Below are 26,575 nucleotides of genomic sequence, written 5' to 3'. Positions count from 1 at the left end.
CTTACACTTATTTTTTATTTTTTTTCTGCTTAAATAGAGGACCAGAACTCATAGCAAATTCTGTTTCATAATTTTCATAAAAACCCCAAAACTAATGGGTTCAGGACTTCAATCATAGATTACACTTTTAAAGTTCTGAAAAAGAGTTTAAAGTAAACATTTATCCATAAATAGATCTTTTTCCAATGTTTCAATGCTCATACTGAAAAAATATTTCTAGTAAATATAAACTGTCACTGAGTATACCAAATATAAAATGCTACTGTTTGGTCTTTTCAGATATTGACAAGAATAATTGTGGATAAAAGAGGAGGGGGCCTGTGAGACATCTTTCGCTTCAGAAAGCTTCTTGCTTTCTGAGTCACTCACTGGCTATCTAAGGTGACTGACTCCTTTTTCAGTCCTACTTGACATACATTTACAGTGAAGCCTCCCAGTGGACAAAATGCCAGGCTTCTGCCTTAAAGCTGCAGATTCCATTCAGTTTTGGGGAAAAAGCACCTAAAAGTTTAGCTCAGTACCAAGGTACTCAGGTATGTTTATGCACTGAGCCATTTAAAAGAACTCTAACAATACAAGCTTTTCACAGAATCACAGAATATGCTGAGTTGGGAGGGACCCACAAGGATCTTTGTGTCCCACTCCTGGTCCTGCACAGGACCATTCCCAAGAGACACGCCATGTGCCTGAGAGCATTGTCCAAATGCTACTTGAACTCTGTCAGGCTTGGTGCTGTGATCACCTCTATGGGGAGCCTGTTCCAGTGCCCAGCCACCCTCTGGGTGAAGAACCTTTTTCTAATATCCAACCTAAACCTCCCCTAATACAACTTCAGGCCATTCAGGTCTTATTACTTCTCACCAAAAAGAAGAGATCAGTGTCTGCTGAAATTATGTATCCACAAAAAAACCCAAACCCAAACAAAAACCAAACCCAAACAAAACAAACCCCAAACCCCCAAATAGCCCCTCCTTTCCTACTAAAATTTCATTTACTGATTTCTAATATGGAGGTAAGACTGAGGTATCAGGATAAAATGATACCAAACAAATTAGATTATTGAGAAACTATCACAAAATTAGTTACTTAGAACAAATAACATTGAGATCACTAGAAATTAGTGAGTGCTTAGCACATAATGATGATTGAACTGTGTGGAAATATCTAGAGATGAACTACGAAGTCACACTCAAACTGGCACTGGATTGTGTACTACTGGAGACTCGAGACTGAAGAAATGAAAATCCAGATTTCTAATGCCTCAGAAATGGAAAGTAAGTCCACAAGAACAGAGGAGAACATTAAAAACCTAGAAGATAATGACATAATTAAATAAATCACACTAACGGTCTGAGATCTGAGATCACAAAATTAAGGGGAGTTGATTATAGTAAATAAACTGATTTCAATTAAAATATTATTCCCTCAGGTGAATGACTGCAATTCTACTGAATTTACCAAGGTCACAAGGTACAGTCAAAGGTAGAATTTGATTTATACTCTATTTTCCTATTTTTTTTTTATTAAGCAGCAACAAACACAGAAGACGGGAATTATCTGAAATTGTGTGAAGAAAACAGATTATACTAAAACTGAGAGCCATCAGGATCCTGTAATTTCACACCTGTAATAAATCATTACTGGTTCGAAGAGGCTATTGCTTTACTGTGTAAGAGAAGAAGGAAGCAGAATTATATTAGTATAGTGAGCCAACAAAACAAGCATTCCACCACCTTCAGAAATAAAAGCCTTAGCTAAGTTTATAATTACAAAAATCTGTTTTGTATCAATTTTTGAATGTTTCCCTTTAAGAATAGGCTTTAGAAAAATAGATTGCAACAGTGAGACAACAAACACTAAAGCAAGGACAGTATAAGACTAACGAACTTCACAATTACAGGGTTGGCAGCTGAGAAGGTCTTTAAGTAGAGATTAAATTATGTAGCCAGGCGCCATCAGATGTGGCGACGTAGCACATAGCAAGCACAGAGCTAAGCCAGCTTCAGACTTTCAATTCCATCTTAGGTCTGAAGGATTTTCCTGTTACTTGTCTAGTCTTTTTATTGATACTAACTTTTTTTGCTGATCGCCTTGCTCTCCGGAGGAACTTCAGCAGATTCAGAATCTTCTGGGCTTCTCTAGTTAAAAGTAAAGATAATGGATCAGTGTTAAGGGGCTCTTCCAATTGCTGCTATAAATACTGGAAAATGTCAACTAAGTTCAAGCTATTTGAATAAAAGATAGTCAATTGTTATTTGCACAGATATCATTAGAATAATTTATTGACCACTGGCAGTGTGATTGGTACTGCAGAAACACATGAGAAAGAAATCTCCCTTGCCCAGAAAAGGTGACAGTCTAATTCAGGTAGGAAGATATTCAAGCACTGTTGTTGTCCAAGAAAACCATATTTCTGCTTGAATACCTAAAAATCTGAGCCAAATGTAAGACTAAAAAGATTATAATTCAAATTACACGCTTTGATTTTGTCAAGACTAGAACTGTAGCTTCCTGATGGAGAAGGTGTCCATAGGATTTCCAAAGATGATCATAGATAGGTTTCACCCCCTTTCAAAATACAGGGGGTTTCCTTCAGTGTGGTGCAGCCTCCAGTGCCCTGACTCTTGGCTTTTATCTGGGGCTTTGTCTTAGCACTAGACATCACTGATTGGGCATAGCAGCACATGAGTAGACTTCACTACAAAGAGCGAAATTTACCCTTATTTCAAGTGAAGAAAGAGGTAGTATCTTCATCCTTATCCTAGAGAGTTAATTTGATGCATCTGCCCTAACATTTAATTAACAGATATTGCAACTGTGGGGAGAGAAGGGAGAACATGAGCAATCTCACTCTCCCTACCTCCCTAGGGCTTTGTTTTCTGACTAGAGAAATTATTAGAAATTCATGTGAGGGAGAGATAAGTCAAAAAACTTGTTTGCTTGAAACTAGAAAACCTGAATTTATCACTGCTACTTTTTTTTCCCAAAAAGGTGGGAAAACCTATTATGGTAGCCAGTGAAGAGTCAACAACAGCACAAGAGTTCAGTGTTGGGACAGCAGCTACCACTCCAAAAACTGTAGCAGGGATGTATGTTGAGTAGAAAATAGAATATTAGCCTGCTTGTGATGTGGGATATGTGCTGTAGAAGTATGAGGAAAGAAGGAGAAAGAATGTTTTTAAAATTCTGCATTTTAAAGGAAAAATAAATGTCTTTAATTCCTGTGATTGCAGCCAGTCATATGAATTCCAGTAATTGTTCCACTTCTCCTATAATATTTATTCACATGCCACTTCTTTGAACTCTGAGTCAAAACTGCAAGACTAATCACTGACCTGAAGGATTTATAAGTTTTTCTTAGTCAACCAGTGTTTGTCTTAGTATTATTACTCACATGATTCTGAAAAATTGGCTGCTCTTGTACAAACCAGTTAAGCCAGGATAATTCATGTGATCTATATAGAACTTTGGGGGGATCTTGCAGCTGAGTGGAATGACATGATCATTCATTATCATAAACAGGAAGCTATGACGTGGCTCACAAATTAGTAAACATGTTTCACTCGTCTGTTTGCTCTGTTTTCAATTGAGAGTTTCCCAATTGTGTTTTAAAGATTAGCAGTGACTCATGAGGCTCTTGCCCATCACAACTAAATTAGTAAAATGGAGTTCACATTATGGATCTCTGGAGAAACTGATTTAACTAACCTATGTACATAGGTACTGCATATAAACTGAGAAGACTTGTTGGAAAAAAAAAAAGAAAGAAAAAACAGGTCAAGAGTTATGAGTCAATGTAGTTTGCAAGGATTTATCTGTCTGGATACTATCTATAGGCCAATATAAAACCATGTAACTTTTTATAAGTAAGCACCATTCCCATATATCCAGCTTGCTTATGCTACCCTTAAAATCTGTGGAAAAATGCTCAAGAACAGTCCAAGGTTTAATCTGCTCATTAATTATGCACTGAACTCTCACTGTAGAAAATCATGAAGTTTTTCCCTGGAGAATCTGCCTTTACATATAATCAATTTTTTAAAAGAAGGAAAGAGGAAAGTCTTCAAGAATTTTATTAACAAAATGTAGCGCAGGAGGTGAATTGTTATATCAATCTGAGACACACAGAAGAAAAGTTATTGTAAAATATCTGCACTTGAAATCTCTGTAAAAGCTCATTACAAACTTCAAAATCTAGAGATTCCTAATAATCATGTCATGTAATAACACCAAATCAATATAAACTGAAAAATATTACTGATTTATTACATTAATTTGGTTCATTTTTTTGAGGAATAGAGAAAGAAGAACATAAAATCAGGGAAGTATGTCATATTGGTAACCTACCAACTGTATGGTTGAAGTAGATTTGCCTCTGCCTGAATGTTCATTTAATTCAGATTCCACTGGAAGATCATGGGAATGTCCCCAGTGCCCATTAACTAAAGAAAGGCCCTGCTGAATGAAGATGCTTTGCAATTAGTTCTGAAACCCATGAACACAGGTGTAGTATTTCTCAGCCTTTTGTGAAAATTTAACATTTTTAAGAATTAATTTTTTCAAAATGAAATCTATTTTAAAAGATTGTTGGCTGGCATCACTTGTTTCCTAATGCCTATTTTCTTAAAAAACCCTGAAAAGTGAATCAGATAAACTAGTGACAACCATATGGGTGTGATACAACTTAATTTTTTTTAAAAATCAAATTAAAATTTGAAGCTGAGATGGATATAAAAACTAACTCTGAGAATTAATGTAGTTCTCAGTAGAAAAAGTTAAAAAAATTGTGGGATAGTGATAAAGCCCTTCTCCCAAATAAGTAACAAAAAGGACTTCTTTTTACCAAAAAAATAAAACATCACCGGTATCAAAATATTCTCATTCTATTAATCTCACACAATATTCTTATGGCTGACTCAAAGATAGTGGGAATAGGGACTCATTGCTGCATATCTAAATCAGGCCATTCTTTGCACACCCTGCAAAACAGAACAAGCAAAGGTTTAGCCTTCTTAAGCGACATTAAGATTGTGTCTCATGCTGAGAAACCTAATGAGCCATCACATTTTGTGTTACATTATATCCTTGTGCATAATCATATTTTTAGGCTCCATCCACACTGAAATAAAGTAATAGAATTACTATAAACATGTCAGTGAGCAAGGAGATAATATAAGAGGTTGGGCCCTACTGACTGCAACGTACATATTAGATTTTCAAATCATTCAGATCAAAGACAATTTGGAAATTTTAAGATTTTCAAGATCATTCTTGAAAATATCTTATGCTTACATCTATGTCTTTCTCCTTTTCAAACAGGGCCTACAGTAAACAGCCGCCATTGATATTTCACATGGATACATACTTTTCACCTGCTCCTATGTGAGTCATAAATGCATGCTTATGGAACATATTCGATCAACTGTTCCCTTCTTGAGTTATAAATATATTGAACACATTCATGTAGCATTGCACAATCCACAGAGCAAAGCAAAATAGAAATTGAAGGTCAATCTGGTAGGAGCACTTAGGAAAGCAATTATCAATGCTTCATTTAACTCACACAAATTATACTTATTTTCCACAATCATTTTAACACTTTGTGCACTGTAAAATCTCAAAATAGATTTTTAAAGGATAAATTGTAGAAAGCTTTACCTGTTCCCGTGGTGTTACCAAAAGAAAGAAACACTTTTCTATCAGAAAAAAACCATGAATTCCTCCAATTATTCCCAAAAGCTTCCAAATATATTCTTTTCCCTCATAGAAATGTTCTATGTCTTGTGCTTCATGTTTATGTAAACCAAGAGTCTGAAATAAAAGAGATAGAGTTAAAAAAAATGAAATGGCAATGTTTTAATTTTTGCTAGAGCAAGCCACAATGTGTTAATTCAATTTATTCTCAAAATTCTCTTCCCTCAGTTCTTTCAAATTTAAATTGTGTTTTGAGCTAATCGTCTGAATAGTAGATAATGAAATTAATTATTAGTAGACTCTGCTATATCTTTCAGTGGTGGAAATAACATAATAACATTATGTTTTATGAAATTGCCCTTTATGTATGTGTGTGTCTGTATATATATATATATATATATATATATATATATATATATATAAAATTTGGAGTACATTATTGTCTATGAAGTCTATAAAAATTACTTTCATCATCTTAATATGTAAGCTTCATATTGAAAACAGACAAGGAGCTACTGGAGAGGGTCCAGCAGAGGGCCACAAAGATGATAAGGGATCAGGAGCATCTCTCTTATGAGGTGAGACTGGGGGAGCTGGGCCTCTGTAATCTAGAGAAGGATCTAGATCTCCTAGATCTAGATCTAAGAGAGGATCTCCTCAATACATACAAATATCTCAAAGGCTGGTGCCAAGACACAGTGCCAGATTCTTTTCAGTGGTGCCCAGCAATAGGACAAGGAGTAATGGCCATAAACTAAAACACAAGAAGCTCCACATCAACACAAGTAAGAACTCTACACTGAGGTGGCAGAGCACTGGAACAGGCTGCCTGGGGAGGTCGTGGAGTCTCCCTCTCTGGAGACGTTCAAAACCCACTTGGATGCGATCCTGTGTCATCTGCTCTAGGTGACCCTGCCTTGGCAGGAGGTTGGACTAGGTGATCTACAGAGGTCCCTTCCAACCCTAACTATTTTGTGATTCTATGAAAACAATACATAATTTATTAATGCATAACTAATGCATAAATCCATTTCTACCGGTGGGTGTACTTCCATTTTTTTCCCAGTGGCACAGCACGGCAGCCTTCCCTTTGCTCTGAAAGTGAGTTCTTTAAAGGCTCTGGATACATCACTTAAAACTGGTGAAAGAGAATACTTTCACACTCCAGAGGTGTTTCTGAAATAAATGCATTTGTCTGACGTTCACTGAGAACTGCCTTCCTTAAATCATTCTCCCAGTTTTGCTTCCAGAGATGATGCATTGAGTACAAAGAATATTTTGACCAGAATCTCAAGTGAAGCTGTGAAGCTCTCTTTCTACAATCACTGCAATTCTACTCATAACATCTGTGTCATATCGGAGGAGACGTAGTCAAAAGTAAATGAATACACGATGGAAAATTTGGTTCTGTTTTGCATGCTATCCTGTTCTTAAAATTTATTTTATGAATTTAGGACAACATCATAGCACCAATTTTATTACACTTATAGGTTGACAGCTCTTGGTTCTCTGGAAAAACACGTGGAGGGGACTGTGGATGCCTCATACAACCCTTGAAAAATTTCTCTTGAGACGTGTTACAGAATATGCCTCATGAAAGAAATTAATGCACATCTAGAAACTTGCCTTGCACAAGACTTGTGGGGTTTCTGAAAAGTTTGTTTTGAAAACAGGAGCCTTATTTTCTTTGAATTCATCATTCATAGATTTCAGCTTCTTACTACTTGTAACGTCTCTCTGAACTACAGAGTGCAAATGTAACTGGAGTGCTGGGTAGATTTAATGGGAAGTTTATTTATAAACAGATGAGCATTATCCAGGATTAAATAAAACTTTTCTGTGTGTACATGCACACACGCATATGTGTCAACATTTTAAAAGCACTGAAGTGTCTATTACTTACCTGAGGAATAAGATGTAGCAATGCATCTCCAGAAAGGGTTCCAACAGCCAAACCGACAAACAGCTGTAAAACGAGTGTATAGATTTCTTGACAGGAGTTAAATAAAATGAGAGTTGTACCAAACATAGATCCAATAGTAATAAGTAAAACAGCAACAGTGCTGTAACCATATTCTGTAGGGGAAAACAAATGAAACAAAACAAGGGCGCCTTTAATCATCCAGTATTTGTATTTGTGTTTGAGTATTTGTTTTGTATTTGTAATTGGTTTTGAGGGTGTGTTTTGACACCTATGCACAAGCACACAGGAGAAGTGATTCATTGTTCCACTGTCTGATTTCAGCTGGGATTGAGTTAATTTTCCTAGAAGCTGGTAGAGTGCAGTGTTGTAGATTCAGTATGAGAATAATGTTGATAACACATTCATGTTTTGGTTGTTGCTAAGTAGTGCTTACCTCAAGTCAAGGACTTTTCAGTGTCTCATGCTCTGCCAGTGAGGAGGGGCAGAAGAAGCTGGGGGGAGCACAGCCAGCTGACCTGAACTGGCCAAAGGGCTATTCCATACCACAGAATGTCATGCCGAGTATATAAACTGGGAGACTTGGCTGGGAGGGGATGATTGGTGCTCACAGATGGGCTGGGCATCAATCAGCAGGTGGTGAACAATTGTGTTGTGCGTCACTTGTTTCTCTTGGGTTTTATTGCTCTCTATTTTTTTTTGTAAACAAACCAAGGTGTAAAACCTCAGATGGATGTAGGGATCTAATTTAGGTTCTAAGCATAAACATTTTGGTCCAAATTACATTTGCAAATCGGCTGTGGACATGCATCCCTTTAGTTACCACATCAGGACCACCAACTTCTTTTTCTGAGGTTACTGGGATTTTTTTGAAGGTTACTCATAATTCTTCAGTTACACATCACTCACATTTCCAACCTTTTGCACAACATAAATCCTGACTAATCTGTATGAAATCTTACGATGGAGGTAAAACAGTGAAGAGAAACACACATAAAGGAACTAATGCCAAAATATTCAAAACTGTCACTTAATGTTTCACACTTTAAAAGCACTGCAAGTGCTCAGCACCTCATAAAATCAGACAGTAAATTTCACAGACTGCAAATCCAAATACAGGGTATAGTAGATATTTATGGAAGGTCAGGCCTTGGTGACTTAGTCAAAACAGCACAGTCTGTCAGTAAAATAGAACTGAGAATAAAATTAATGAGCCCATGCTCAGGTCACTAGGTCACACATAGGTCAAACATGGAGTTCTTTATCTGTATCAAGACAGCAGAAGTGTTCCTGTGGTCATGAAAACCTTCCTTTGTCAAAAAGCAGAGAGAAAGGGCTGCAGAAAAGGCTCTCATTAATTCCATTATGCACTTGAATAGTTCAGTTTTTCTCATCTCTCACATTTATGAGATCACTAAAATATCATTGATTAGGGTGATGGCTTTAAACTTGGAAGAATCCTACTTAACAGTGAATTTTTCATCAACCTTGCATTTGACCTGATTAAATTCCTTTCTTTTCTTTCTTTTTCTCTTGATTCCCAAACTCAAAAAGGGTCATATCTCTGTAGCATAGAAAAATCAAAGCAGTAAAGACTGCAAAGTGTTCAGGTAATGAGAAGAGAGAATTCCTTAGAAAGGACTGCTGCCTGTTGAAGACCATAATGATTTTTCCTATTCTGTATGTTTTTTTTCTCCTATAACCATTATTGGAATATCCATGACAGTCCTTCCACGTTTTTTTTTAATTTATATGCTGTTCCATAAGGATCGTTGGCCAGCAGGCCATGGGGAAAGTTCAATAGCGCCTAAAAGATGTAGATATTGAAAACATTGATTTGCAGCCTAAAAAGTGCTGCTCTAGATGCAGGTGATTATGGTTAGATACCCTTTCCTTTTTGTTCATTCCTGACTACCAAAATTAATGTCCCCTGTAATACACCAGCACACCTTGGTTTGTAACCACTTCCCAGATATTGTTGGTTTAAAGTAAAAAAAAAAAAAACAACCAAATAACAACACATTAAGAAGCCCTTAATCAAGAGGGTTGATTACAGAAGTGGAATCAACAGAAGAGATGGGGCAGAAATCACTGGAAGCAGTGACATGTGAAGGTTACAACTGTGACTGGAAACAATCTGATTATACTCTAACTCAGTTCTTATTCCAGCTCTATCACACAAGTCTTGCTGCCCTGTTACTGTTCTTTTGGATATTTTCCTCCCCACAGTAACATTCTCAAAGCTTCTCTGCTGTAAACTATGTGAAAAACCAGTAACATTCATGCAGAACTTATCTATATCAAGCATTTGCCACATCATGGTATAAAATGCCAGGTAATGTAACCTTGAAGATATACATGTAAGCAATGCAATGTTTCCAATATAAATCTGGTAAAAATTTCACAAAACAAGTCCTTACTGCCCAGCAACCCACAGATGAGGACCTGTTATGGCCCACTTGCTGCCAACATCGAGTAGTCCCCAAATGGAGAGAATAAAGCTTAAAACCTTACATAATGAAGTAGAATTCCATCTAATATAAAATTAAGACAGTTGAATCCCCTCACTTTTCAATATAATACTACTATCTGAGATGTATGTTATGAAGTTATAAAGCGCATAAATTACAGAGTGCATAAATCTCCTCATGTTTTGGTTTATTAATGAATGAAATGTCTCCAGAAGTTAAGTCCCTGCACCTCTTTATCCAAATTTATGCAATACTTTGTTAATAACACCATAACTCACTTTCCACAGTTGTTGGCGGAAGTCTTGTCTGCTTGAAGTCAGGAAGCTGACATGAACAACTTAAAAGTTGCTGAATGATAGCTGGACTGATTTGCTTGAAGTGGTCTTTGGAAATGGAGGAAGAACCATTTTTCAAAAATATCTTCACAAGTTCATTGGCAGAGAAACAAACCTTTGTAGAAGAGTATACAGAGTTACTGAACATGTTGCATGTACCTGCATTTAATGTTGAGGTTAAATATGGAATCTTAGAGGAACACGGGGTGGTACAACCCAGAAAAAACTTGGGCTTTATATACTCTTTTTTGATTAAATTAGTTTAATTACTTCAATTAATTCCATTTTTTTCCAATTAAACTTGATGCTACTATATATTTCAGAAAGACCAGAATCTTTGGAATGAAACAGGACAATATCTATGGAAGCTAGTTAATATCATAAGGATCTGACAAAATAATCTCTCTCAATCTTTTATTGTCATATGTGCTAAGAAAAATATTTTAAAGAATATCACAGAATATGCTGAGTTGGAAGGGACCCACAAGGATCATTGAGTCCAACTCTTAGCCCTGTACAGGACCATCCCCAAGAGTCACACCAAGTACCTGAGAGTATCATTCAAACACTTCTTGAACTCTGTCAGGCTTGGTGCTGTGACCACTTCCCTGGGGAGCCTGTTCCAGTGCCCAACCACCCTCTTTTTAATGTTAACACAAATCATATTCTTAGTCATTAATGTAAAACTTCATTGTTTGCAATAATAGTGCTATTAGTATAAGATACTACATCAAAAGCAATACTTAGATTTATTCTTGTGCTGGATCTTCAGTAAGATATGGAAATACATTGGAGGTTTTTAATTCTTTAAATAATGGCATGTCACTTTAAGGTCGGCAAACTAGATGTTACATAGTCTAAATTTGGTCTAAAGATTGTTTAATAATTGTATTATTAGAGGTACTTCAGAATTCCTGCTGCTTTTTATTCTTGTTTGGAATATCTCTTTGTCAAAAGAAGGATCTTTTTCTTGGGAACCTTTATATTTCGACAAATTTTCATGAAGAATTGCTTTTCCACCTCCAGGATAAAACTTCTAGTAAAAACATGACCAGTTAGCACTAGAACACACTTCTAGTGGATATTTCTGTAAACACTTTTAGAGGAGTCCAGATCAAATATGTTATCTTACTTAAAGGAATAATCTTCATTTCTTAATTTCATCTGATGAGTTGTGATTCAACTTACAAAAATATTTTTTTCTTTCATTTAAATTGGTCTACATCTGAGAATCAAAGGATTCCTAAATACTTTTTTCTAATCACTGAAGTTTACGCTTCTTTTGAAATAAAATTGCTATTTAAATTAAATTTTAAAAGAAAAGTTGTTAAATATAGTTACTTTTAAATTACCAATTAAAACCCAACACCTTCCTTCCTTTGCTGATCCATTAGTGAAGTAAAATATGCCTTAAAGTTCACTAAGAAGCTGAATTAATCGAGCACTGATAAATTTATTCTGAAAACCACATTAAAGTCTTCAAGATAACAGATGATTTTGTCACCTGGACCTACTGTGTTCTGCCTTCAAACCAAAGGAGAGCATGAAGACAATGAAGGAGCTACCATATTGGAAAAGACCTTAATTTTGCCTATTCTAGGCAGAAGTTTTGATGCTAGAAGTAGGGAACATCAACATCTGGTATCAAGATGGTGGTTATCAAGCTGTTGGTTGATTACGAGCAGCATTGCTGACCAGTCACAATAGGAATGATATTATTTAACACCTTCACTAACAAGTTGAGTGATGGAGCAGAGTGCACCAGATAGCACCGACAGCTGAAATCCAACTGGACAACTAGTTGTATGCTGACTGGCATGGCTGCTGTTTAGAGGGTTCTTGACAAGCCAAAGAAATGGACTGACAAGACCTTCATGAAGATCAGCCAAGACAAATTTATTGTGCTTCAAACGGAATAACCCCATGCATCAATGAAGGCTGGGGAAAACTGACCAGAAGGAAGGTAGGTTTGTAGAAAAAGCCCTTGGGGTGGGTTCTGACAGATGGCTTGAACATGAGCCACCAGTGTGCCCTGGTGGCAATGATCACTAACTGCACACTGGGCTGCATGAATTGTCCCTGGGGGACACCACTTGTGACCAGCTACCAACTGGATACAGCACCGTTCACTATCACTTGCAAGCCCCAGCCTTTTAAGCTTTCTAACATAGAGAGGCAGAGCACTAACTCTCCATTAGTAGAGCAACTATGTGTGTACTCCTGGAGGATGGTACTGAAGAAACAAGCAAATAAAATTTGCATATTTTCATGGGAAAAACTGAATGGATGGATGATTTTGGTTTGCAGAATCCATGTTTGTTTCATGAGAAATAGTAAAGGAATACAGATATTGTGACACAGTTTAATGGAACTTAAGATCATTTGTCTTATTAGATCACCTGCTACTTTCTTGTGTTATACACATTTTTTAAATGTAGAGACAATGATGACTTTAAAAGAAAGCAATGACATTTTTCCTGTGATAATGTTTCAAATAATGATTCCTATCTAAAAATTAGATTACAGATCTTAATGTAGTTAGCAAACACAAGCCATCAAAAAGCAAATTCCTTGTATGTAGCAGAATCTGTCACTAACGGAGCACAATTACTATGATAAGTGCAGAAAACATGGGACAAAATCAGCAACACAACAGTGAAACACGAACAGTTCTAATGAAATATGTCAAGGAAAATAGATATAGTTAGAAAGAAGAGGAATGGAAAAAAACCCCAGAGAATCTAGGAATTAATACAGAAGAGCAATTATCGTCTCTCCAAAGGTTTTTAGTGATTTTTTTTTCATATATACAGAATACTTGGCTCTCAGTTGACTATTCAGATAACTTCCCTAGATACTTATCTTTTGAGCTACAGTCAGTATCAGAAGTTCAAGAAATCAAACACTGAGGTTCATAAATTCTTCTATTACTGGAGAACAATTTTTCTTCTTTTACAGACTGTTACAACTGATTTCTGTCCTTCCTAGTTTAAAATTTATATGAAACATATTTAAAATGACCTTAATATAAAGTTATTTTGAGACCCCATTAAAAGCCTCATCATGATGATCAGCATGATTCTTTTTTGTGGGCAGCAGGAAATAAAGAAATCTATTGATAGAGTATGCATTTCACATTCCATAAAATTACACAGATAAATATCTCTCTGAATGGCATTTAACCAGATGCAATTTGTCTCAGTTCCACATCATATAATGACCACACAGCAAAAGTCAATTGCACATCACTCATTCTCCTAAATGGAGAATAAACATTGTCACTGAGTTAATGTAAATTGTAAAAAATTGTAAAAAATAGAAATGTGCCCTTTGAAGTATATATTTCGAATGTATACATCAAAATATATACCATTTATTTTTAAATTCTTAGGATAAGGATAAATTCACCTGCACTGAGCCTTCAAAGTCCTCAAAGGGGATACTGGGTAGTAGCTAGGACTCTGTCTTACAGACTCTCTACTTTCTAAAGAAACCTTCTGGATTCCATAGATGGCTATTAAAAGAGTTTGGAAATGCCCAATCTTCAGTTTACAGAAGCCTTTTAAAAGCAACTTTCATAGAAATAATTTACTTTGTTTTCCTTAGTACAAAACAACCCTTCTTTCTACCAGGTCATTTAAGGGGGCCTAGAAGCTCTATGACGTAAGAGCCCAAGAAATCTCTCATAACTGTGTGAAAACACTTCAGTCATATTACTACAGTCATCTGTAACTATTCTGTTAGCCCTTCCCAGCTACATTAATCACATGGTAAACATCCATAAAGTTCTTTCCCCAATTAATATTTAAACAAATATAACTATATAAAAATATATTTCCATCAGTATCAACATGACTTTTTGAAACTAATACATTTTACCTCAGAAGTTATGTACTGTTTGCAAAACAATTTGAACTTTTGTCACTGAAATTCTGTGACCAACACTATAATAACAGAAAAACAAATTAACCTGGTCCCAATCTGTGTTCCTTTCACGATCTTCAAAATAGCCTTTCAGAGAGTCTCCTTTTGTATGGTTTCCTTTGAATGGACTATTTTTTCTTCCAGTATCTCTGATTGCCATACTGTAACGTCTTCTTTTGTGACTGTGGAATTGTCCATTTACAGTGCAGGTCTTTTTGGCTGTAAGCACATTTAGTAGTTGTTCTAGTTCTAGTAATTCATTAGAAAACAGATACGTTACCATGGGAAAACACACATTTAAAAGATAAAACCAAAAAAATTATTAAAATTTTGTTAGTTATAACATTTATTCTATTCCTCATTTAATACTCTTTTCTCAGTTTGGTACTGGAGGCAATTTATACTTAACAACTCTAGAAGTTCAAGACACCTAGATAGTCAGCCTTTCTTGTTTTACATGCCCCACTCAGATGTTTTGCCTATGACTGACTCAGAAGAAAACAGATGGGACTGAAAGGCAATTCATCTTTCATTTATTCATCAATCTCTTACAAAGTTATCTAGTTATTGCTAAAGAACTTCACTGTTCTTAAAATTTTCCTGTGTAAATGGAACTCCACACTAAGTCATCATGGCCTGGTATTCAGATCAGAAGACAGATCCTTCATAGGGTGTCCTGAAATCAATCTTCAGGACACTGTGCTGCTCTTGCATTTCAGAAGTGGAACACAGGACAGCAGATTTTCACTCTTCTTTGGTTAATCAAGAAGCATGCCTGCTCATAGCACTGAAATAGGAAGGAGGGAGTCAGGATCCCTAATCCAAACCTGAGATAATGCAGGGATGTACGCCATGACATAGTTTAAGTTCAAGGTGTGCTTCTGGTGATGAAATTCTTGGTTATTTGAGGGGGAGTACCTTATCCTATCTTACTTATCACCTTCCTTACCCCCTCATTTTTAAATAAAACCATAGTGATAGTTTCTGTAAACCTTAGTTTGTCCATTAGAAATGAAAGCAGCCCACAAACTGATTTCAAAGGAGCTTAGGCCAATGAGAATAAGAAAGTTTCTATGTGATAATCCTTTAATGTTGCTAATCAGAAAATATAAATGCTATACTCTTAACAGTAAATCTTACAAAAAGGCTTCTGATATGATGTTTGACTACTTTTTTTTTGGCTACTTAAGCAAACAGATCTGCATATCTACACTGAGGTGTGAGTTACTAAGACATCTAATCTGGTTACGGTACAAGAATTATCCCATCTATCCCTAAAAGAGTCCTGCAATGTATGAAGATCTGCATAAAGACTTAATGTAAAAGAAGTCCCAGTGAACTCTGCCCTCACAGCTAGATTGCCACCCTCAGAGCTCTCTTGGGTAGTTCAGACGGTGCTGTGCAATTCATTTATAAATTATTGTTGAATAAAATGTAATAATCTCAGTAGCAATTTGCTTTATACCTCTCTGACAATTATCAAAATAAGGAGTTTCTCTTCCAACCTTGTTTTTAAATTTAGAAGAGACTACTTAACAACTTTAAAATGAGGACCTAAAATGAAGTGCAAAACAGTCATTTAGGCACTTAAAGATAGTTTGCACAAAATCTGTCTTGCAAAAGGCAACTAGAGATTAATAAATAGCTTACCTGTCACTTGGAGCTCAGTGGTACTGTTTAGAGAACTGAAGATATATTTTATAAAGAATTCTGGGGAAGGCAAACTTGCTTTCCCCATGCAGACTCCCTGGAGAGCCAGAGTAATGATTAAAGCAGCCAGGCGTGGTAGAGTGTTTTCATCGGCACCATCTCTGTCCGTTATATCAGCATTTTTCTCCAGAGTGCTCACATCAACACACTGAAATCAGGAGAAAACAGCATGAAGACAGCCCTGGTCACCTTCATTTAAATAATCGGAGTGACAAAAGGAGAAACTGAGGAGAACATTTTCACAGACAGCCAGAGTAGAAAAAATTAAGATTGAAGTTGTAATTGACAACAGGTCAGTGAAACAAAGGACATTTTCATGAAAACAGACATAGAATTAAAAATCCTGAACTTTTATTCTGTGTCTAGTGGGGAAGAAATACAGTCCTTCATTCAGGTTATTTATGGTTAGTGTTATTTTCACTTAGTGTTATTTTCATGCCATTTCTATTATTCCAGTGTCCTCAATTACATCTACATCTACTTCCAGAAAGTGGCAGAAAAAGGAGGAATTTTCATTAAGGCACAGGAAATTGACTTAAATAATATAGATTTTAATTCTTCATCTTCTTCATCTTAAACTTCAGTGAGAATTCTCTAAATGTTTTTAGTTTCCTATATATTAAATGGAAACAATATTTTGTTATGGAGTAGTTATCTGGGGACAATATGGAAAGATATAATTTTGCAAATAAATAGTGACCAAAAAGGAACAATAGTGAGTGGTGTACAACCATGCGTGTGGATGTCTGCAGGTCTGTCTCCATTACCTGGAAACTCATCCCTGTTTTCTTCCATTTTTGCCTTTCTTCTTACTTTCTTTCTTACTTCACACATTAGGGTTTGAAAGAATACAAAAACAATACAACAAAGGCAAAAAATATTTCTTTCTAACTCATATTAACTAAACTAAAAAGACAACTAGATGAGCAAGTACAGCAGTCATTTATTTTATTCATACTCATCTCTCTGTCTGTAGGCCATAAACACTGCAGAGAGGATGTTGGCTGGCATTTCTTTTCCTGTTCATTCATTACACATCAAAATTTCCCCAACCCAACATTTAATCCCTCATTTCGAATAAGATATTAGGTGTTATGAATGAGAAGAGGATATTTTCTGTGAAAACAAAACACATAGTCACTAAAAATTCTTTTCTTCTATTACTACCTTGCATCATTGGTCCTTTTTCATAACTCAGGTGCTGTGATTCTAAGTATTATGCTATTATGTTTTGAGTACCTTTCATAAAAAACCCTCTTTTCCCTCAGGTCAGTGAGTGGTGAAGTTTCAGTTACTGGACAGGCTTGAGAACTGATTATACTGCCAGCATAAGCAAACAGAATCCACAGTAAAGCACTTTCTGGGTTGTTATTCTATCCTGACATTCCAAATACACACTGATGCCTCTTTACAGTTGCTCAGATACCATTGGAGTTCTTGGAAATCAGCACGTTCACCAAGACTCAAAAACAAAAGTAGTGGTCAATGAATAATTTATGATGGGAAATGTTTACATAAAGAAGACAGAAAGAGGAACTGGAAGGCCTCGATATTCTGGACACAGCCAGCACTCCTACTGTAGCAGAAAACTCTACTACAGTATAATGTAAATTAAAATCAAATTATATGAAAAAGAAAAGGGCAAATTCAAGCTTTGCAGTATACAAATTTAACTTAACATTATGAACAGATCTAAGGGGCTGCAAACAGGAGGTCAATCTGCACTTCAGGAGTTATCTTAACAGACAAAAAGCTATTTTATTGCCCATTACAAGGAAAACATTTTTTCTTAGATTTTGAACTCTAAAATATTATTCTATTATTGTAGACGTAAGGAATAATACTTGAGGTAAGGAATAATAAACAGCAATAAGAAAACTCACTGCATGTTTCCTGACTCTAGTAAGGATGATCTTAGCTGAAAATACTCAGTATGCTTTTTTTTTTTTTTTTCTAACTTTAAGCTTATCTGTATCAATCTTTCTACAAGGTATATCTGTGCTGGTAGATAATTAGTCACAAATGTATGTGTTCCAACTGAAGGAAACCATCATTTGGATAGATTCCTTATTCCATCCTGCTTTGGATGGACATGGAAGTGTAGAACCTGGCAAGGATTTCATCATAGCATAATGATTCGTTACTTCTCCTGTACAGCCAGATCAGTTGTGGAGCTATTCTGCTTTATACCATTTAAATACAATCACTGCTAGTGTATACATATGTGTATATATATATATATATACACACTATAAAATACTAAGAGATGAGAAAGTATTTTCTGTCCTTGGAGCCAAGTGCAAGATCTTGCATCTACACAGTTATGCTCTTTTCCATCTGCTTTAAGCTGGTCAACTGCATCTAAATTACCTATTGGGAATGGTCCCTGATATGCAGCATCTCCCTAACCATGTCTCAGCAGACCCTGTGGAAGTGCTAGGTAGTCAAAAGCAACTCAAGGAAAAGGCTAACATTAAACAGCATGTATAGCAAAACACCAGTGTTCAGCCTGTGCTCTCACACTGTTATTTATGGTTTTCTGGCAGACCATGATACTGACACAATGTCTGCACTAACATATAGGCATTATATCAGCAGTAAATATGAAGCTATATTTACTTATGTTTTCTTTACCTGGGTTTCAGAAGTTTTAAAATGTTGCCTTACTGCAGTTAAAATATCTTCAGTTTCATTCCGTGAAAAATAATAACAGTCTTCGTCATGTCTTAAGCTAAGCATACTCTGCAGGTAAAATTTATAATCCTTGTTATTCAAGCTGAGTTCTGGAGAACATACATCTCTGCGATGAAGAATGTAGTAGAGAAGAATAAGAGAAATTCTCTCAAATACTTCTTCACTGAGATGGTCTTCTAAATCTCCTCCAGCTACTAGCAACAAAGCATCTGGTTCAAGGCACTGTGAAGAAATAAAAATACATAGAAATTCAACTCAAGTAACACACTGTCAGGCATCTGCAAATACAATTAGGAAGGACAGAAGGAGAAATCAACTTTTATATTCAACTACACAGATGCAGGCTGATGGAATGGCAGGAAGAAGGTACAGGTAATTCATTGCAGTTCTGTGGCCGCAAGATCACACTCTGGTTTTTTGTCCAGTGCCACTTTTGTTTTTAAGAAATATCCCAGAGATGGGGCTTTGAGCAACCTGGTCCAGCGGAAGGTGCTCCTAGTCATGGCAGGGGGGTTTGAGGTCTCTTCCAACAGAAATCATTCTATGAGTCTACTCTGTGGGTCAATGATTTGATGATTTAAGACTCACTACAAATTAGGACTAACTCTGATCAATCATTGTAGAGATTAAAAGCCTTCCACTGGCTTCAAAAGATTATACTTCTTGTTATAAATATATTAGACAAGGGTTATTAGGTAAGGCTATTCATATTTTCATCTGTGCATTCTACGTCGTAAGATGAAAACCATAGTTAACTCAGGGTATGTAAACAGAAGTTACATCATATTTGATGCACTGTTGAAAGAATTAATTGACCCTGTAATCACACAGCTATTTTTATGTTTTTCTTAATTAATTCTGTTAACTGCAACAATGCAATACAGTGCAGAGAGCCAGCACAAGGTCTCAACACCATTTAGTCCTTCAAATACATTTCAAAAGGGACTGAGATTATCTACTCACCCGGTCCAGACTTTCTGTCTGAGCACAGATTTTTTAATACATGTATATATACACATGTATATTTACATATGTCTACATAAACCTCATTTTTTTTTATACAAAGACAGTTTCCAGAAACTTTTGCCAGCTCAAAACCAAGTTAGTCTTTAAAATTAGACAAGAAGACTAATAGAGGTCTATGTTAGGCTGTGAGAAATAAGATACTGAACTCCAGAATAAAGAATCTTCCTTGAAGAGATCCTGTTATTAATGTCATTCACTGTTTATCTGTTTTTTTCCAACAGACTCCTTTCCAAGGTGTGTCAGCTAATCTGAACCATTATGGTAGATTAGCCAAACTGTACATTTCAGGGAAGAAACTACAACATATGAGGGTACCATTGAAGGATCAACACTGCACTCTAATAAATTCATGCATACATACAGAGTCTAGTTTTTCAGAATAAATTGTTTGTGGCTACCAGCATGATATGTTGGTCAGTGTGGCTCACTCTATATGTTAGTTCATTTTTCTGCACTGAAGTTGGGTCAATGAAACACACAATGGTGTGTTCAGAATCCAGTGTTCCTTGGAGGGACTGAGAGAACTGCTACTTTTTAATATAAATAATTCTAACAAAAATTCTCAAAATACTGAGTCTAAAAAAAATCCCAAGAAAAACCCTGTGGATATTAATATCTAAATTAACTATTTATACTCATAAATTAACTAGATTGCAGTATACTCTGGTGTGTCCTGCTTACATTGCCTATCAAGGTCTGTAAGTCTAACTTTTTCGAACACACGTCTCTGAGAATTAGTATTTGGGCTAGGAGAAATATGGCTGTTCTGTTTTCTGTCCCAAAGACCTCAAGTTAGTCAACCAGCCTTTATGAACACTCAGTACAATAAGCACACTGCATGTAGTGGAAGATTTTCAAAGATTTCTGTAAGAATTCAAAATCCAGTGAGGGTAAATTGTAATCAATGAAGCCATTGTTTGCTCTTGCAAGGAAGATGACTAAAAAGAAAATTGCTAATTGGAAGGAAGCAGGTGCATTGTAAAAGATGCAGTTACTCCACAGTATATGCCTAGCCATGGAGAGTGACTCTTGAAGAGATATTAAGAGGATATAAATTGGTTCATCAATGGTTTGGTTTTGTTGTTTTTTTTCTGCTACTAATATTTTAAAGGAATAACATCTGCATGTCCTTGATTTAGAGATTCTTATTTGCTATAAAAGAGAAGCCCAGAACGTGGGCAGTGAACTCTGAGTTTCTTTTGTTTAAGGGGCCAGTTCAGAAAAAATTGTCTTACCAGTGCAAGAAATATGTAACTTCTGTGTGCTTAGGAAATAAAGAAGTGTCAGATGCCACTCAATAGCTGCCAGCTCCTGGCCAAAGAGTCTTGGGGCCAGTATGTAAAAACAAACCAAAAGAAGTCTGAAAAAAGTGTTAAAATTTCACCGCTTTTAAATGCCCATTAGAGACATCATTAAAAATAATAGTTAAAAAACTTTGAAAACAAAGTCGTAGTATAAACAGAATCCTGGATTTAGAAGAGAAAGTTGAATCTGAAATCAATTAGTGATTCCCAAAAAGTATGAGAAAAAAAATGCCAAGTTAAGGTGGGGCATTCTGTTTCAAATTTTGATGATCTTGAAGGATAGCACTTCTTGCAGAGTTTTTGCTGTCTTGGTTTACCAAACCTTGTTAAATCATCATGGAAGATTTAAGCACAGTGCCATGTGGGCTCCATGTGACTGAAGATGCCACATCTCTCTCATGGATTTCCTATAGACAACTGTGTTCCTGTGGCACTGGCACAGAAACACTGGCAGTACAGGATGTGTGCAGTGTTTCTGACTCAGCCAACACCGAGGAGCACTGGATATGGTGAAAGTCCTCAAATTCTTCCCACGGGAAATTTCCAAGATGAAGCCTGAAGAGAGCGGCTACACTGACCAAAGTAAGTCCCAGCTAAGTTTCCCTTAGTTTTCTTCTATCCAAGGTCATAGTGGGAAGACTCTCCACAAATACAGTACAAATACATATGGAAAAAATATGCCAAGCAAGAGAAGAAAAACAAAGAGAACAAAAAAAACCTAGAACCCTGTTTTGTGAAATTTAGGAGGAACCGTGTTTAACACATTCTCAACTTTTGATCTGGGTTTATATCTGATACATATCTGTTGCCCGTATGTACATAATCTCCTTCATAAAAAATATATATCCATTTAGGCATCTACATTATTTATGTAAAAAATTTCACATTTGGGTTCATATGAGAAATGGGAGCATTTATTGAAAGGGTCAATCAAATAAGTAGCTGTCTACTGCACAGGATAAAAAGATCGCCAGTTCTTTGGCTTGGCAGATTGCCAAGAATAGTACCTCATGAAAGCCTTCACCTTTATGACCACCCTCATTATTGTGGTATAAAGTGAGACTCTGCTCTATGTAGGTCACTGAACAATGGTGCCAGAGCCAGAATAATGTCATTGAAAGCCAAGACTGACCAAGCCCTTTGTCGTCCTTTTCAGCGAATTGCCCACTTAGCACTGTGTCTGTCCTTTCTTCATTGAATCATGAATCAGTTCTGCAAATATTCTCAACTCAACTAGACAACCAATCCTTCTGTGAAACTGCACCCTGGACTATTTCCAGTTTTAATTTGGATTTGTAGATTCATTGTTCTGCCTTTGATTTTCCTTGACCTGAACTGCTTACCAAAACCCTCCTCTAAATCTTGAATGATTCAGTGAGGTGGCACATAAATCTGAGACAATCCTGTCTGGGTTTTATTTTTATGAAGTAAAAGCAAAAAAAAAAAGCAGAACTGGTCCCCAGTGTTTATCTGTGTCTTTCCACGGAGGAAATCTTGTGCCTAAAATTCAAACTCATGCTTTATTGTTAGATCAGATTTAAGTAGAAAAATTTTGGTTGGAAAACAAACATTTAACAACTTCTAAAGGAAAATTATTAGTGTTATGTGACTGAAGCTTGGCATTTTTAAGGAATGCATGTCATGTTTGGAATATCTCTTCATGAGCTTAAGCAATAAATAATAATTCAAAATTTAAAAAAGCAGGGACAATTTTTTTTTCTGCAACAACAAGATTTTTACATGTTTAGGTTCTGTATTCAGGACAGTATCACTCTAATAAATAATGTTAGAACTCACTGACGATGCTGTAAAGATATCCTTCATTAATTGAAGCACTAACCATATTACAATCCTCTTGCATGCCATAAATCCGCTGTGGGCATTCAGCTCTCTCCAGCAACATTTTGACCAGTTCTCGTGAATGGTTCATGTGGAGCTCAGTGTTTTCAGCTGAAAGAACGCGTAAAACTTCCATCAGATAGCCTCTGCTGGGAGCATAGCTGCCATCCTGCCCATGCTCTTCCCCAGGCTGTCCTTCAGCAATGAGCACGCTGAATATGAAAGCAGAACATACCACCCCAAGAGCTGAAAGCTTGGTCAGAAAACACATCTCCTCTTCTTGCAGTCAGGGATCTGCACTGAATGTTGGATTGTTGTTTGCACTTCAGAGCTTAAACAGGAAACCTGAGGAATCTGAATGGTAAAGGGGAAAAAGAAACCCCAACCCCTTAATTAGTGTGAATGCAATATGTTTGAAAGGATTTATTAATTGGTCGGCTAAGCTGATTTGCAGTGACAAGCTGTTTTTGAACAACAGGGAGCCTGTAAGGGCTTTACAGCATGGAACAGCAGGAAACTAAGACAACCATGGCCTTAAAACTTCTGTAGAATTACCAACAAGAGGTCGTCTGAAAGTGCCCTTCCCTCCTCTTAAAAATAAAGTGTATTTCTTTCACTTTAGTGTTATGTTACTGTATTCACTAATAATTCCTTTTGGTAAGAACAGGAAAATACCATTGCTTTCACTTTCATTCCATTATGAAACAGGTTTCTAGTAGCAAAAATAGCTGTAAATAAATATTAGCAGTGTAATACTGATATGAATGTGCAGTAATTATGTTACATAGCAATGATAGAGAGCAGGTTATATTTTCAAAACACTTTACCAATGTTACTAAACTCCAGCTGTAGAGCACAAAACAAGAATGAACAGTACATACTTAAAAATTAGTCATGTTTTGTGATCAGATGAAAGAGTTAAACGCTGAGGTCTTAGTTTCACTCAAAGAACTCAGTGAGTAAACAAGACAAACACACCCCAAGCAACAAGTTTAACTTGTTAACTCTAGGTGCAAAAGACATTTTGTGCTATAAATCTGTCTTGTCACTATCCTTCCTAATAAACCACCACCTCTGCTTTAACACTAATCTATCTCAGTAGCTAATCACAAGAAAAATGAGTTTCACCTCTGTTTTCCACAGAGGTTTTGATTTTATTGATGGGCATATGCTGGCAGTGACATGCATACCCAGATAATAATGCACATGTGCTAAACAGCTACACATACATTCAACTTCTTCTATCTGCAACATAAGACGTGTGTCTTATTTTTAAGGAACCCCTGCTAACAAAGTATTTAAAATGAAAAAGAACGACTGAATTCAAATAGGCATTCACTCAGATAAAGGTTAAATGTTAGGAAATCCTTTGGTCTTTAGATATATTTTACTGTTAGCAGTTAGGAATATGTATCCTTGTTACAAGGATGTTACAAGCATTTATTTCTAAATGTTATTTTCTTACCTTCTGAAGGGAAAAAGAATGCTCGTGTATCTAGCTTTGTGGCCTTCTGAATCCTCAGAAGTATTTAGCTGCTGGAAGTGCAATGTTTTTAAAATTCCTTGATGGTGCTCTGGAAGTTGGAGAGGATTAGTTTATTGCTGCCTTGAAAAGTTTTCAGTTGCTATGGAGAGAGCTGCTCTTAAGGTAACAATGGAGGTGGATAGGAATTAGTACATGTTCTTCTTGGCAAGTTCTAAGCATCGCATTGTTGAAGGTATTTCACATATTTTAGTAGTTATCATTTTATGTAAACAGTATTTTAGCAGTGCGAGATGTATAAAATTATGAAAGAATGTATTTCATTACGGTGGATAATACATGCAAGCACTCAACTGTTCTCTACACTACTAAATTATCTGATCAAATCTACAACAACCCCAAATTTCTTTTTTTATTAAAATATTACTACTTTTCGAAAATGCGAGAACAGAATAGAATAGAAATCTTTTCAAGTATCTCCATAGAAAAATTATATTTTTTGTTTGCAAAACACTGCCTGTAGAGAACAGTCTCTTTCATCCCCACTTATTCTGTGCTGCATTTGCACTAACTAAAAAACTGGGATAGCTCAGACTGCGGTGAAAAAAAATTTCTTTCACCCACTCAGATTTTCCAGAGGGATGCTGTTGGCATTTACCTCACCATGCCATTACAATATCATTGCGCTGGAAGTCAGTGAAAACTGTCACGGCTGACAGATTTCCCCAATGACAGGTACACCAGTCATATCATTCTCCCACCTTCCAAACCTTCAGTGATATTATGAAGGACTATCAGCTCAGCTGGCTCAACAAATCCTGTGAAGCAGAAAGCCTGTAGTAATAGAAACACCATAATTCTCTTTAAATCTAGATTGACAAAAAAATCCTGGGTCCTAAACTGTATGTAATATCTCCTATAAGGTGGTGAGCTCAAAGGGAACAACCTGAGAACTGACAATGGATACTGACTATAAAAAAATTAAACTGTTAACACCAGCTTGGAGGAAGAGAAAAATGTAAAGAAATGTTCTCAAAAATACAAAGTACAACTGCATAGAAGTATGCACAAATTCTCGTGTGACCAAGGCTGAATATTTTAAAAATAAGTCCTATGATTATTCTTTTATTTTACTTCATAAATTACAAACTATATTTATCAAACTAACATTACTAAATATGCAACTTTATGCAAATTAGAATTACAGAATTTTTTATATAAAAATTTATTTTTATGTGAAAGACTGAAAAGAAGAAACACATGATAGTATGCATGTTCCCTGGCTATTAAATAATATGCTCTATCAAAAAAAGCTAACCAGATCCAGATTTGTTCCACTAATAAAAATAATTCCTGAGATAATGGAGGAATAGCTTCCAGCATTTAATTCTGGGGATTGCTCAATCTCCAAATAAACATAAAATAGTTTTATCTGTATATAATTTGGTGGTTTGTATATAATTAGAAATTGAAACTAAGAATTCATTCCATCCAATTAAAGTGTACAAACATGGGAGAGTTGTTTCAGTTTACTGAGAGAAGCTAACATTTAAAAACACGTTTGATGATTTATAGCTATTGAAAGCTGCTGAGAGATTTACATAATAATAATGGCTACAACTTACTTTAACATTTGTATTACAGATTGACGGTAAAAAAAGGAAACATTCAGTACATTAAAATGTAACAGATAATATTTGATACATGCTATTACAGCTGATTCAAAGGAGAAAGGAGAATTCACTTCCCTTTTTATGACTAAGTGTTGCAAGCCTTCTCTGGCTTGGAAATGAATTTCTCAGTGGTGGCGAAATCACTGATGGTGACTCAATGTTCAGCTTCCGCTTTTACCCTTGACACTGTGATTTCAGTCATGCCATTGTCATCAAAGGATTATTCTGTCTACACAGCACTTGGATTACTACTTTTGAAGTAATTGCTGGCATCAATCGCTAAGCCCTTTTTTCAAACCCTTCAGTAGCAGCATTATTTCCCTACCAGCTACCCATCCTGAAGCTGTGCCAACTGATAAAGTGGGACAGCAATAATAACCGAGCTGTGTAGTTAGATGCCCATTAGAAGTTTGCTAAGATACACACACAGAAAGAAATCACTGGTACAGTTTAATGTCTTAAAACCTCCCAAAGAACCTATCACTATTAATGTTGTCTTGT

The 26,575-nt window shown here is 36.0% G+C and overlaps 1 protein-coding gene across 6 annotated transcripts in view; it reads right to left on the bottom strand.

Annotated features, from left to right (window-relative positions):
* Window positions 1-24,564, bottom strand: part of SLC39A12 (solute carrier family 39 member 12) — a 34,459-nt gene extending 9,895 nt beyond the window's left edge. The window contains exons 1-10 of one of the 6 annotated variants that reach the window (XM_051802400.1): window positions 24,384-24,513; window positions 22,920-23,272; window positions 18,690-18,971; window positions 15,996-16,203; window positions 14,392-14,594; window positions 10,365-10,536; window positions 7,598-7,770; window positions 5,659-5,811; window positions 4,348-4,458; window positions 2,075-2,138 (exon numbers count right to left, since the gene is read on the bottom strand). In XM_051802400.1, coding sequence (XP_051658360.1) covers window positions 2,075-2,138; window positions 4,348-4,458; window positions 5,659-5,811; window positions 7,598-7,770; window positions 10,365-10,536; window positions 14,392-14,594; window positions 15,996-16,203; window positions 18,690-18,971; window positions 22,920-23,189 — 1,636 coding nt within the window. In that variant the 5' untranslated portion in view covers window positions 23,190-23,272; window positions 24,384-24,513. Of the gene's footprint in view, window positions 1-2,074; window positions 2,139-4,347; window positions 4,459-5,658; window positions 5,812-7,597; window positions 7,771-10,364; window positions 10,537-14,391; window positions 14,595-15,995; window positions 16,204-18,689; window positions 18,972-22,876; window positions 23,273-24,383 lie in introns of those variants that run through there. The other 5 variants (XM_051802395.1, XM_051802396.1, XM_051802398.1 and 2 more) reach the window with 5 other exon arrangements.
* Window positions 24,565-26,575: the final 2,011 nt, after the last annotated feature.

Source organism: Manacus candei, unplaced genomic scaffold (assembly GCF_025592945.1).
Source record: "Manacus candei isolate 608988 ecotype Guabito, Panama unplaced genomic scaffold, ASM2559294v1 h1tg000056l, whole genome shotgun sequence".
NCBI classification, from domain to species: Eukaryota; Metazoa; Chordata; class Aves; order Passeriformes; family Pipridae; genus Manacus; species Manacus candei.
This window is presented reverse-complemented; position numbering and strand designations above follow the sequence as displayed.